At 31.4% G+C, this 13,178-nt stretch overlaps 1 protein-coding gene across 6 annotated transcripts in view; it reads right to left on the reverse strand.

Annotated features, from left to right (window-relative positions):
* The window catches only part of slo (calcium-activated potassium channel slo), a 106,935-nt gene that overhangs the window by 55,606 nt on the left and 38,151 nt on the right, over nt 1-13,178 (reverse strand). For all 6 annotated transcript variants that reach the window (XM_087410415.1, XM_011063477.2, XM_087410412.1 and 3 more), the window contains exons 2-5: nt 8,917-8,978; nt 8,540-8,636; nt 8,041-8,304; nt 6,242-6,409 (exon numbers count right to left, since the gene is read on the reverse strand). In XM_087410415.1, coding sequence (XP_087266541.1) covers nt 6,242-6,409; nt 8,041-8,304; nt 8,540-8,636; nt 8,917-8,978 — 591 coding nt within the window. The remainder of the gene's footprint in view (nt 1-6,241; nt 6,410-8,040; nt 8,305-8,539; nt 8,637-8,916; nt 8,979-13,178) is intronic.

A 13,178-nucleotide genomic window follows, 5' to 3' on the forward strand; every position in this document is an offset into this window, starting at 1 on the left:
AGAAACAGCCAGGGATATATAGATATCCTTTAAAGTAGCATGGCGAAGCAGCGAATTGTACGACCGGCAATCACTTCGTTGTACGACAAGTACGCGACGAAGTGAGAACTCCCGTACCAGAGCTTCAAAGATACTAGTGATATCACGTATTCTGGAATTTAGTAAACAGTCTATTAATGTGCAATCCCATATAATAATTAACATCCGCGAATATAATTGTAAATGCATTATCTTATAATAATAAATTAATCTGGAAGAGGAAAATAATTATTATACTTGAAAATAAAAATTTAATTCAAACTTTCATGGGCCTTGTAAATAATAATTTATTTGCTGGGGTTTGTAACCGAATGGCTTATGGACATTAATAATAAAGGATATAACACAAACAGTGGTAATAAATTAACTTGATGACCCACAATTTACGAGCAAAATTCTGTATGAATGCACTTGAATACTTCGTTCATTTGATACATCATTCTAGTTGTTTAAAATTATATTGAACTGATTGTGAGCGTAAATTAGAATACGCATGTACCATTTGCAATTATTCTCTGTTATTATCTATCTATTATTGGAAATCAGGTTTATAAATTTTAAAATAAGGATATTCAATGTAATTAGTTCAAATAACTGTATCACTAATTGTTCTCAAAAGATACTTTTCACTCTGATAAATGCATTAACAATACGTATACATTATTTAAGTAGTTATAAAAAATATTATAATAATTTATTTTAAAACTGACATAAATCACGCGTATTATAACTGTAAAATATAGTTTTCTTTTCTTTGTAATCTTGAAAAAGCATAGTCTTTTCTTTCCATCTCTTTATGCAGTCGGAGACAATGCCAACTTCATTTTTATGTTACTTTTAGGTACTCGCGACCGGGACCGAACTCGCAATGAACCAGGAGTCTATCGATCTTTTAAGCTTGTCTGAGTTGGTTTAATTTACGGTCGCACGTCGTCTAATTTCGGATTTATTACCGCTCGTGTCTACGGAATATTATACTGAGTTCGGTTAAAAGGGTTCCTCGCCTGTCGCACATTATACAGAGACACGTGATATCATACTTTCAGATGAGTGCCAAAGCATTTTGAAAGTGTTCCAAAAGAACCTTCCCCTTTATATGTGTTACAAGGACGTGATTTTTCATTTCCAACCGACTTATCGACAGACCAACGATTCGGTTACAAACCTCTCGGTGCAATACACAAAACTATGGACAGGATATACCACATGTTCTCCAACGTACTCGATATATCTCTCGTAATAGATGTACAAATTTACGTTAACTTGTATATGTAAGATGCATAGAATGAAAAATATCAATGTAACATAAGTTAATGATTTATAAATACAAATGCAATAATGTTTAATGTTTTATTATAAATTAAAAATTTATAATAAAAAATAATCTTTATTATTAATTTAACTTTACATAATTTTTTTAAATAAAATATTTGTTAGATAAAAAACTATGTCTTACATTAAATTATTGGTTCGTTCAAATAATCAAAAATATCTGATGGGAAAATGATGTAATTTTTTTATTCTGTTTGTATTCTACAAAGACAACATGACTCAATTTTTTTATTACCGTTGGAATACTACCAATTTGAACGAGTCTTAAAGTTAATCGTGCGGATTCTCCATTTCGAGGACTGTTCTTTAACCAAGTTTACAACGCGCCATTTAAAATCGATAAAAAGACAAAGTGGCATCTCCTGTCCCGTAATACAATAAAACTATATTTCTTTGTGTAGCTTTCGTTCTTTATCGATTGCGAGAGCGAAAACGAAGTGAACGTTCCCGTAATAGCGAAACGGATGAACATTGCTTCGGTTAAATCTCGCGTTTATCTTTGATATCTCAAATGTTACCAATATTATAAGAATATTATAAGGTCGACAATTCGAAAAAATAAAGTTCAAGCGATCAGAATAATATTTTACGTCACAATATGAGCAGCGTATCAGCGTCGCAGAAAATACACATACAGACAGAATGTGAACAGTCAAAGATCAAGCGCGTACAAACATCAATATTTTATCGATATCATTGGCATCGTGCTCTTCGAGAGAGATACGATAAAGTTAATATAAAAATTTGTATAATAATAATAATAATAATAATAATAATAAGAACCTCGAATCTCTGTGGATAGAAAGTTGATCATGTTTTTCTGTGAATTATCTTATATTTTTTTCAAATTCAATCACTTTGAACTCATCTAATCAAATGTAATATTGCGACGTAAAAAAATAAAGAAGTAATCTCGCAAAGTTTTTTATTTTAAAGCTTTTTCAAAGCGTTATGCAAATAAAAATAATTATTTGATCGATTCTCTTAAATCTCAATTACAAAATAACTACGAGATTGGGATTATTCGATTTTAGATCAATTGTACAAATATTTATGAAAAAAAATATAAAAATAAGAATTGAGATTATATTTAAATACTCTGTAAAACTTTTCTGTTCTAATAAGAGCATTATTCGTGAGTTTTATCCGTGTACTTTAAGTTGTTTTTTTAATAAAAGAACGAAATTTGTGAAGTTTCATAGTTTCAAGTTTCGAGGCTCCTCGTGTGTATAATAAAAGTCCTTTCAATATTCTCTATGTCATGAAAAAAATAAGTTCGCAGTATATATCGCAGCGTTCGCATGACAAGCCGAATCGATCGTACCCGAATAATCGATTCGTCGCATTATACTACAAATGACTCTTAGATCGAAGAGAAAAGATAGACAGTGGCTGTAGCAAAACTCGTAGAACCAATTTAAGCCGTAAGATAGAGAGAAAGAGAGAGAAAGGAAGATAGAGACAGAGAAAGAGAGAAAGAGAAAGAAAGAGTAATACATGCTTTCAATAGCTACGATGTGTCGTACAAATACGCATAACCGCAATTACTTCTTTCATCATCTCACGTAATACCGAAATCAGGAGGCTCGAGCGCTCGCAATTATAGCAAATTAATTTAATGCGAAATATAGTTTGATATAAGCGAAATGTTGACTATGCTAAATGCCTCAGCTGCGTTTTATAACTTTAAAGCTATATTTATTTAATAAATTTTTGTAATAAAACTTGAAACTTTTGCGACAAAAACCAGATAATATCGAAAAAATTGTTTTAATAAAACGAATAATTTATTAGTAGTACTATTATAACTTTTGCAATCGTCGATTCCTAAAACGGATCGTGTTCACAAAATCATTCAATTACAATGCGCGGACAGAAAATGTCTTCAATAATTCTATGTGTACAAAACTCTATCATTTGAAAGATACTTGAAACAGTGCTTCTCTATGCATTCTGACAATTTATTTTATTAAGCTTTTTCTAAAGTTATAAAATATGAGCGAGATGGTATGAAAATTATATAAAATCGTCGAAATCCATTATAATTTTTATTACTGGGATTGTGCTTTCAATAATTCTATCAATGTCTTATTGACAATGCAGAATGTTTCAGAAAATTCTTTTTTAAGAAAATTTAATATTCGGAATTACAAATAAAATTATATTCAATATTGGAGATAAAAGATTTTTCTTTCGCGCTTTAAATTGCTTGTATGCAAGCTGTCAGAAGAGGAGATATTGATTAAATGTAATCTTCTTGTCGATAATAATTTATCCTGCAAAACTCTGCAACATTGTGAAATTTTGTGCATCTCTTTTTATTAAATTATAGATATTTATATTATTTACCTGTTTAAGATAATTGATGAGATTTTCAAAACTTTTCGTATAATTAACATAATTGTTTTATGTGATTTGTAGATAATTTTATTACAACAATCAGATATATCATGATGGTTTCGATAAATTTATGATATATAATAAGGATATTAAGGCAAAAGTAGCCATTATCTTTGTCTTCTTGTCTCTACTGTCATAAAATTTAGAATTAGTTGGTCCAAATTATCGCTAACTTCACTTAACAGAAATTTTTTTCTATATTTTCGATATGTGCATATATATATATATATATATACAACATATATATATATATATATATATATATATATATATACACACACAAATTACAGGAAGTGGGAAACATTTTAGATAAATTTTAAGTGATATTCGTAAAAAGGGAATGAAGTCGAGTTAAACTAGTCTCTTTATATCGTCGTCATATCGCGATAAGGGCTTAATTCATGACAATTTTGTTTAATATACCATAAAGATTTTTCAATTCTTATAACATATTGATAAAATGTATACTTAAATGACCATTAAACAAAATAAACAGCAAAATATATCATTATATGTCGTTTCCTTTACTATTTTTTTTACTAACTAAAATACTATTATCTATATATTTTACGCATTATACAATATATCATTATACAATAACAAATTGTTTTATAAAAAATAAAAGAACTATTTTTTATATGGAACAATTTAAGCCCTTATGCACGAGTAATTTTGTATCAAAACTTCACATATGTCGAATGTACCGTACTTTCGGGATACTTATGTTCTCTTCAAATATTATTAATATTTTACGCTAATCATAAACTTCGGATAATAAACGTTAACTTGGGATAAACACGTTTCCCATAGATGTTTGAACGGCGATGCTCGCGTTTAGGAGAAAAAGATACGACGCCCATCTTCGAGAATACTTCTAGAGAGTGGGCTGTTATCCCTCGACCAAGTCGACCGTGTACGCAAGGTTCACATGAACGATCGATGCCGCGCACGTATGTACGCATGTACGCATAACAACTATGCATAAAAGGCATGCTCGCAGCAATGCGCGCATCGACGTTCAAACGAATCGATCGATTCAGTATAACGAGCGGCACCGTTTTCCGCCGTTGATTTCTGCCCCAAAAAGCCATTTTCGCGTGACATCAACGGAAGTGTTATTTCAATAGTACTACAACCGCGTTTTCCTTTGTCTCGAGTTGCGAAGCCAGAAAGTTCAAGAAGTGGGGTAAATTCACGATAAAAGCTCTAAATATGTCCATTCAGAAAACATACTTGTCGTTCAAGCTTTATCTCTTGGAAACATGAATTAGTGAAGTTTCATTGCCGTTTACTGTTAAAATAAAGTTTACACGTAAATACCATCAGTGGATACTACTAACAATGTTTTTAAATTGTTTTCAAAAAATATCACTAATCCGAAAACATCACGATTGTATCGATTCAAAGCAAAGTAAATTCGAGTTTCAATCTGAAAAATTTCTTTTACAGTTCTTTTACAACTTTAATATCTTTCAATAGCGAACCTGAAATGTCACAAAATTGAAATTTGAATGAAAAAGTTTAAAATGCATTATAAAGAATTTTCTAATAAATTATATCTCCACCAAACTGTTCTCGCGATGCAGGAGGATCAACAGTCGGAGAACATCGTACACTCGAAATATTTATTGTCTCGCGGCTCGTGGGACACGTAAATCTGAGGCCGTCGCTCGTCTCGTCAATCGTTCTTCTCTGATATACGAGCCTTGGTAAAACTAGTAGCTCCAGTTTAACAAAACGAGCTGTGCGAAATGCCGAATAGCAAGCGGAATACGGCGGAATACTTTGAAATTTCTCGGGATAAGAAAGGAAGATATGCAAGATCACAGAAATTCGGCGGAAAGACAAGTCAAGTGGAAAAGCTCTTCGAGTGCATACGAGGAAATAAAGAAAAGCAGAAGAAAAAAGAATGAATACTTCAAACCGATATAAATTTTGTACATACGTTTTATAGATTTTCAGCTTTTCGAATTGTATATTTAATTTAAAGGAATCACTTCGATAAAGAAGAAAAGACGTTTTGTTTCACGCATTTCACAAAGCTCGTTTCGTTAAACTGGAGCTACTAAATTGTTTATTTATCGCAAACAGAGAGATCCATAGAAAAACACAATGAACGAAATTTTTACGAGAATAGAAATTTATTTATTTAGTTCACATATAATATATATTCTGTATATTTTTTTTTATAAATTATAACCGCCGTTACGTGACAGAGAATTTTATTATGCATACCCACAAAGTGGTATCATTTGTTTATATATAAGAATGCTTCTGCACTTATGGAGCAACCGAATCAAGATGGAAAAATTTTATTAATATCATTGATATTTATCAATGTAAAAAATGGAACGCGTTTTTAAGAATTGGAATTATTAAGGGACATATTATTCACGGTATAAAAGCCTCCAACATACGTAAACATTAGAGACTTGACTACGTTTGAGAAAAATACACAAAAATAACTTACCAAACCGACGAGTAGAAAAAATACTAGGAATGTGCGGCCAAGGACCGTCTGGCAGTAAACGTCGCCATATCCTACCGTGGACATCGTCACGATCAGAAAGTACACACAGGTCCAGTACGAAAGCTGTTGTGGGTTCGAGAAGTCGAAAGGGTCCCCTGAGTTTTCAAGCTGCGGGCATGATGTTATTAAGTTTAGGACCGTCTTCGCGCGGTGTCAAGAGTGAAATTGCGGTTTATATTGGTTAAATCATAACTATAAGCTTTTACTACTGCGCAATGGTATAAACGCGGAACGTCCGGATCTCTCGGATTTCTGCGTATGGGTCGTCTTGAGAAATGTAAAAGGAAGTCGTGAGATAAAATGTATCATTAAAATAAGATTATATTCGTCTTATTGTATAAAATATTCAAATTGTAAAAATCGTAAAAAAGATAAAACAGGAAATATAAAGATAATATTTAATCATTATAATGATACATTTATTAAAGAACCGTATATTTGATTTTTGTACTACCGTGTTATTACTAGCGTAGCCATTCATTATCTATAAAATAGAATTTTATTAAATATTCATATCCTTAAATTACTGTTTTTTTAACTTTTTTTAAATATTTTCAAATTTATTAAAAGATTATTCTTATTATATTTTGACAAAAATAAAAAATAGAAAGATTATATATATATTTAAAAGATTATTTTTGTTATTAATTAATATTTATTAAAAAATTCTAAATTTTTTCGTATTTCTTACGATGCTCTGTAATACAGGTATGGTCAAAAATTCCTTTTTACACATTATTTAAAACAGTATAGAGAAAATTAATTCAAAGAAATATTCATGTAATAAATTTTACAATGACGTGTATATTGGGTAAAATGTTTTATTTTATAATTAATATGAATGTAACTTAAATTCTGATAATTATATTTGTTATTCATATATGAATATTACATAAGCACCAAGACCTACTTTGACCAAAAATAGCATTCTTCTCTCTTTATGTTTAGATTTAAATTCTTTATTATTGGAAAAAAAGAAACTAAATATGTTATAATTGAATTGATAAGTACAAAAAGGAGACAAGTTACATTTATCAATTCTTTTAGTATTAATAAGAAATGATTTAATTTTAATTTTTTAATGAAAAAAGTGACAAAATTATTTTTGAGAAATAATTTACATATGACATTTAATAATATTTTTTATATTTCCTGGTTTGTGACATGCATACCTATTAAATGTAAAATTTTAATTTCAAATTTGGACACATTTTCTTTCTGCCCTCAACGTTGGTAAAAAAAAAAGTTAAAAATTATAATACGCCACTACAGATACTTTATCTTAAATTACGTTAAACAATAATTATCTTTTTATATTAATCAAAATAACATAATTTACAAAAAATATTTTAAAAACATTGCATACACATAATTCAAACTCTGACTATTAAAGTATCTCTTCTGATTATGCTCAATTGTTAGTAGTTCTCATTAAAAAAGCTTCTACGCTCTGGAATATAGTGTTCTATTTTTTTTAATCTCAAAAAGGGACAAATCCTGCACTAGTGCCCTTTTGCACTTATTACTCATTTTTAACATCTACTTTAAGCCCTCGGAAGCTTGGAACAAGTGCCCTATTTGCACTGAAAACCCTATCCACTTCAAGATCCGTTTTCATTTCAAAATCAGTGAAAAGAAAAATTTATCTTCGAATAAAATTGGACCCTTTTTCCCCATTCATCGATTGTAATAAATTACTTTTTAATAATAATAAAGCCTAAAAAAAAGATAAGACTCACCAAATGAATGATGCCAGCAGCAGTTAACCAGACCGAAATGAAGATGGAGACGAGTTGGGCAAGACGAATAGAGCTCGATGTCTTTAGAATGTTAAGGTACTGGAGGATATCAGGGACCGTCATCAGTCGTAGGGCTCGGAGGAACCTCAGTCCGATCCACGTCCGATCGAGATATATCGACACGAAGGACGGTGGTATCGTAAAGTAGTCCACGAACGAATACATCTCCAACATGAACCACAGCTTGTCACTGGCGGCGATAAACTGTGAGAATCAAGCACAAGAAATAGCATATTAAACAAACAAAATTTAAATTTAAAACAAAAACAGTCTACCGAATATATAATATTATAATATAATATATTATAATATTATATTTCGCGTAAAGAACTCTAGAAAGACTTTCGTAAGATACAAGTAAAAATCGTCTATGCCTTACAAAATGCATTGTTGTTAACTGAAAAGTTCATTGACAGAAGGAACGGATGATCTTACTTACGCGTATAAAAAAGTAGACCATAAAAAATATATTGAAAGCTAAGTCTATCTGCTGAGTAATGTTGTTGCTCCACTTCTGGCAACGCTCCACCACTTCGCTGTAACATAAAAGCACGAGATTGCGGATGTTAGGTCAGCATCTCTTATGAACTCGACGAAGGTCTCGGTCTTAAAAAAAGCAACGCTGAAAGGGCGACTAAAATAGCAGCGATTAAACTAGCGATTATCGCCGCGCTCTTAATTAAACCGCAAGAAAAAGCTATAAAGTGTTGTTATAATATTACCAATACTGCGCAAGAATAAAAACAATGTGCATGAATGTTTGTGATAAACTTAACAGCTACGCATTAACACCGCCATCGAAGTCTTGTTACTCACCTGGAGGCATCGATGAAGTATATTATAAGCGATGCTATACTGAGAATGAAAACTAACACCACCTGAAACAGACAAAAAATCACATCATGAGAGATCCTGTCTTTCATCCTATCAAACATTTTTATCTTAAAATACAAGTATCATTAAACGTATAAATAAAAATAAATGCTTTGTAATTTTTGTATTGTGTTTTTCTGAAAAAAATAACGTAATCGTATCTTTATTGTTTTAAATAATCTCTTCGAAAGATATGACGTGCCTTATTTCACGATTTTATTTATCAATTTTATGTCAAGATATTGCGATATTGCGATCGATATAGCAAAAGGTAATCAAAGTTGTGCCGGAATAACATTCACAAGGGCTCATAACTTGAATCAGTGTCTCATATATGTTGTCATCGCAATCTATTCTCATTAGATTATAGTATCGCTTTATTTCCGATATGTGCCAGCATCACGTATCGCAAAGTCTAACCGATAACTGTCAGCAAATGTGAAGTAACGTTTATGACAGGCGCCAAGATACTCCATACTCGACATCATGTCAAAGCATATTGGTAGTTACTAGAGAGTATTATTAAATCGCTATAATGTTAAATTTCCTATGTATAATGACTTTAAAGTTACGCAAGTTTACGCAAACAAACCCGCTAATGACCTGATAAAATCCCTCGTTAGAATATTAGCCTTGTTCATCAGTGACCATCGTCACTGATGACAAGCGTTTAATTAAATGGTTGCGCAGTAATTGATGTAGTCGATGATTTGGTAAAACCTATCTACTATTTATCCAGAAATATTTTTGTTAAATATGTCAAGTACTGTCATTTTGCATTTTATTTAATATATATAATTCATCATTCACAATATCGCGAATGATGAATTGTTACATTAAATAAAGTACAGAACGACAGTACTTGGCGCGTATATCGGAAAATAATATTGCATCGAGCAATCAAAATCCGGTATGACTAAATCCGGTTCTCGACGTATAAAAAACCGGTACGATTAAAATCACTACGATTATATACATCCGGCTCTCGACGCATGAAAAACATCATCCGAGGTCGGAAATTAATAAAAAAGAATTTTTATCTTTCTTTCGTTATTGTATAGCGGATGATAAAACGAGTCATGTAACTCGAATGAATCCCAAGCATCCAGCGTCTATTTATCGCACGCGAAGTATATTTAGGTATGCATTGCACAGACACAAAATTGCGAGCTGCGCAGCCACGCCTGTACATAATTATTGTAAACAATGGCTAAGGCCAGCTTAATGATCGTATGCATGTAAGCACGCGATGCGTGCGCTAAACACAAGATCGATGAGCGTTCATATACAGAATTGAATGCGCGAATCCATTAACACTCCGGCGATCCTTATTATCTCCGTTGAGAGGACCTAAAACGATAGCATTCGATATTTGATATGTGAACAATTTTGATAAATTATTGACAAATTAAATAATAAGATAAAGAATTGTAATACCTCGCGAAGGTTTCGTAAACGAATCAGTCAAATACAATATTGATTAATTTACCTATATACTTTGCAATATTATATTCTGGGAATTTCTCTAACATTACGCAAAAATTCGTTGATGTTCATAATTCACACTTAAATGGAAATAACGAATATTCATATGTTATATAAAACAATAAGACTTATGTATCTATTTTTTATAGCGATTATTATCGGTACATCATTTTATAGCAACATATTTCATCTTTCCTATAACTGTAATAGATCTTCGCCTTTCTCGAAAAGATAAAACGTTTTTGTTATCAGAAATATAAAAGTTCTAAGGAAGATATAAAAAGATACAAAGAGGTAGTCAAAAGTGCATTTCAAATTTAATACCAAAATATAAACGGCGCCTCAGTTAAAATTATTTGCAAAAATTAATGTTAAATATGACAATTTCGCTGCACAATTTATTGAATTCTCTATATATCCTAGACAAAACGTAATATTTATAAAAAATTTATACAAATATTTTTACAAAATATTTATAAGTATTTATAAGATTTGTTTGAAATATTTTGTAAATATTTTTGTGATCTTAGATTGCACGGATCATAAATATTTATTGTAAATGTTATAGTAAATATTGCAGTAAAATATTTAATTTATATTTCAAATAAAGCTTTATATAAAAAAATGTACAAAATATTTATGAAACATTTCCAAAATAAATAGTAATAAATATTTATCATAAATATTCTGTGCTATCTCAGATGTGTAACTAATATGATAATAAAAAAGAAAGTCGTTTACGTTAAAAGTTAATAATTTATGTTATTTTTCTTATTCGTTACAGTATCAAACTGTTATGAGAAAAAGATATTAGTTTTTTATGAAATGTTCTCCTTGCACACTTTATTAGATCAACATATCTGGGGCAAAAGTTGTTCTTCAAAAGTTACTTTAAGATAGACGATCTTACAATGGCGTGTCAGAATTTAGCACGTGTAATTTCCCTATCAGTCTACTTTGCAATTACTTTATACCATCAATACGTAGCGCCCTTCTTGTGTGTGAATCCTCTTTTATAGATCTGTATAAAGAAAGAGGCATAAAGATACGTTTCGGTGTAAACTAATTACAAAGGGAAAAGAAAAAACACAAGAGAGAGAGAGAGAGAGAGAGAGAGAGAGAGAGAGAACAAAAAAAAGGATAAAAAGAGAGACAGAAAACAAAAAAGAGAAAGACAGACCTAACCAGCATACCTAACGCGATATTCTTGACGCTTCTCATAAGAGTGAAACTCTAAACATAGTCACCGTTCAAAAATAGACAGTAGGTGCGGCCCTCGACAGAATGTAGACAAGAAATGGGAGAGAAGTTACGAAAGAAGAAATAGTGACGAAGAGCGGTCAACTGTAATACCGAGCAGACGGTACAAGAGCCAAAGAAAAGCGGCAGAAGAGAAAATAGGAAGAAGCGAAGCATCCGAGAGAAGAGACAACGACCCCGCGAGTCGATCTCGTGAGTGCGACGCATTTAAAATCTCAAGCTCCCCCAATGCATTCCTTTTGTTCAAATTATTTTTAACCGTCCCGTTTTCGCCGCTTTGCGAAAACCATGTGGGAAACAGGCTATGAGCTGAAGCTCGTGGTTTCCGTGTTAGCCGACAGACGAGCAGTAAAGTTCAGGGTTATCGCGCTGAAGACCGTAATAAGAAGCCTACTCTCGCCTCTCCCATTGTAAGCCAACGAACTTCCGCCTTGTCATCGATTTAAATTCTTATCAAACCTGTCGTGCTCCTAACGACCGTTACGGCAAATTGACTTGATAAACGGTCGCACCACGCGAAATTACTAGACGGTGGTTATTTCCTGAAGCGGCTCGTACCCGCCCTCGCCGTGAACTGAACAATTCCCTGGACGCTGCATTAATAACTCGTTTGATATTCTACGGGATAATGGCTGGAATCATTATTATGATAAGAATATTTCATGTCGATTTTTCTTTCCCTCCCTGAGAATAATTTTTGCAGGATTTCCGTATGCAGGACATCCTGCAAAAACAATCTTGCCAAAGTTTTTTTCTTTTTTTTACAAATAACAAAGTCCGTATCGAACAAAACGTTTTAAAACGCGCGTAACAAACGAAAAAACAAAAAAATTCTGACAACTTCCGCACCGCAAGAGTTCAAACAAATAACAAAACGTTTATTTCAATAGTTTTCTAGGGACAAGTTCCATAGTTCCTTAATTCTGATCGACATTGTTTGAATTACTCTTTTCTTTGTAAAACAATGAGAAGATCTTGAAATTAATTTTATATGTTTAATTAACTAGAAAGCAAGATCTTTATTAATAATTTCAACACATTCAAACAGCGCAAATTGGACTAATTTTTATTAGAATGTAAATTTCATTCATTTTCGGATTAACAGAATATAACTTGAAAGTTGAATTGTTATTAATCAAAATTGTAAAATCGTAATAAAAGATTATAATACCTTCAGTTTTTTTAAAAACATTCACATAATTATTCAAATGTATTTCATCCATGATGCTTCTGTTTACAATATAAATTACTTCATATTTTAATTTATATTTCATGTGCCACATGTAAATTATCAAGATATACCAGTAAAAAATTAAAAGACCGAAAGTTCCTAACGACCTTCTGTGAAATTTGTTAAGCAGAAATTGATTTCAAATTTATTATATTATAGACTTTGTGATTCAATACGTATATATATATATATCTCAGATGCTCCGTGCAGGGAAACCAAGCACGGATTT

The sequence above is a fragment of the Acromyrmex echinatior genome, chromosome 10 (assembly GCF_024713525.1).
Source record: "Acromyrmex echinatior isolate Ae372 chromosome 10, ASM2471352v2, whole genome shotgun sequence".
Taxonomy (NCBI): domain Eukaryota; kingdom Metazoa; phylum Arthropoda; class Insecta; order Hymenoptera; family Formicidae; genus Acromyrmex; species Acromyrmex echinatior.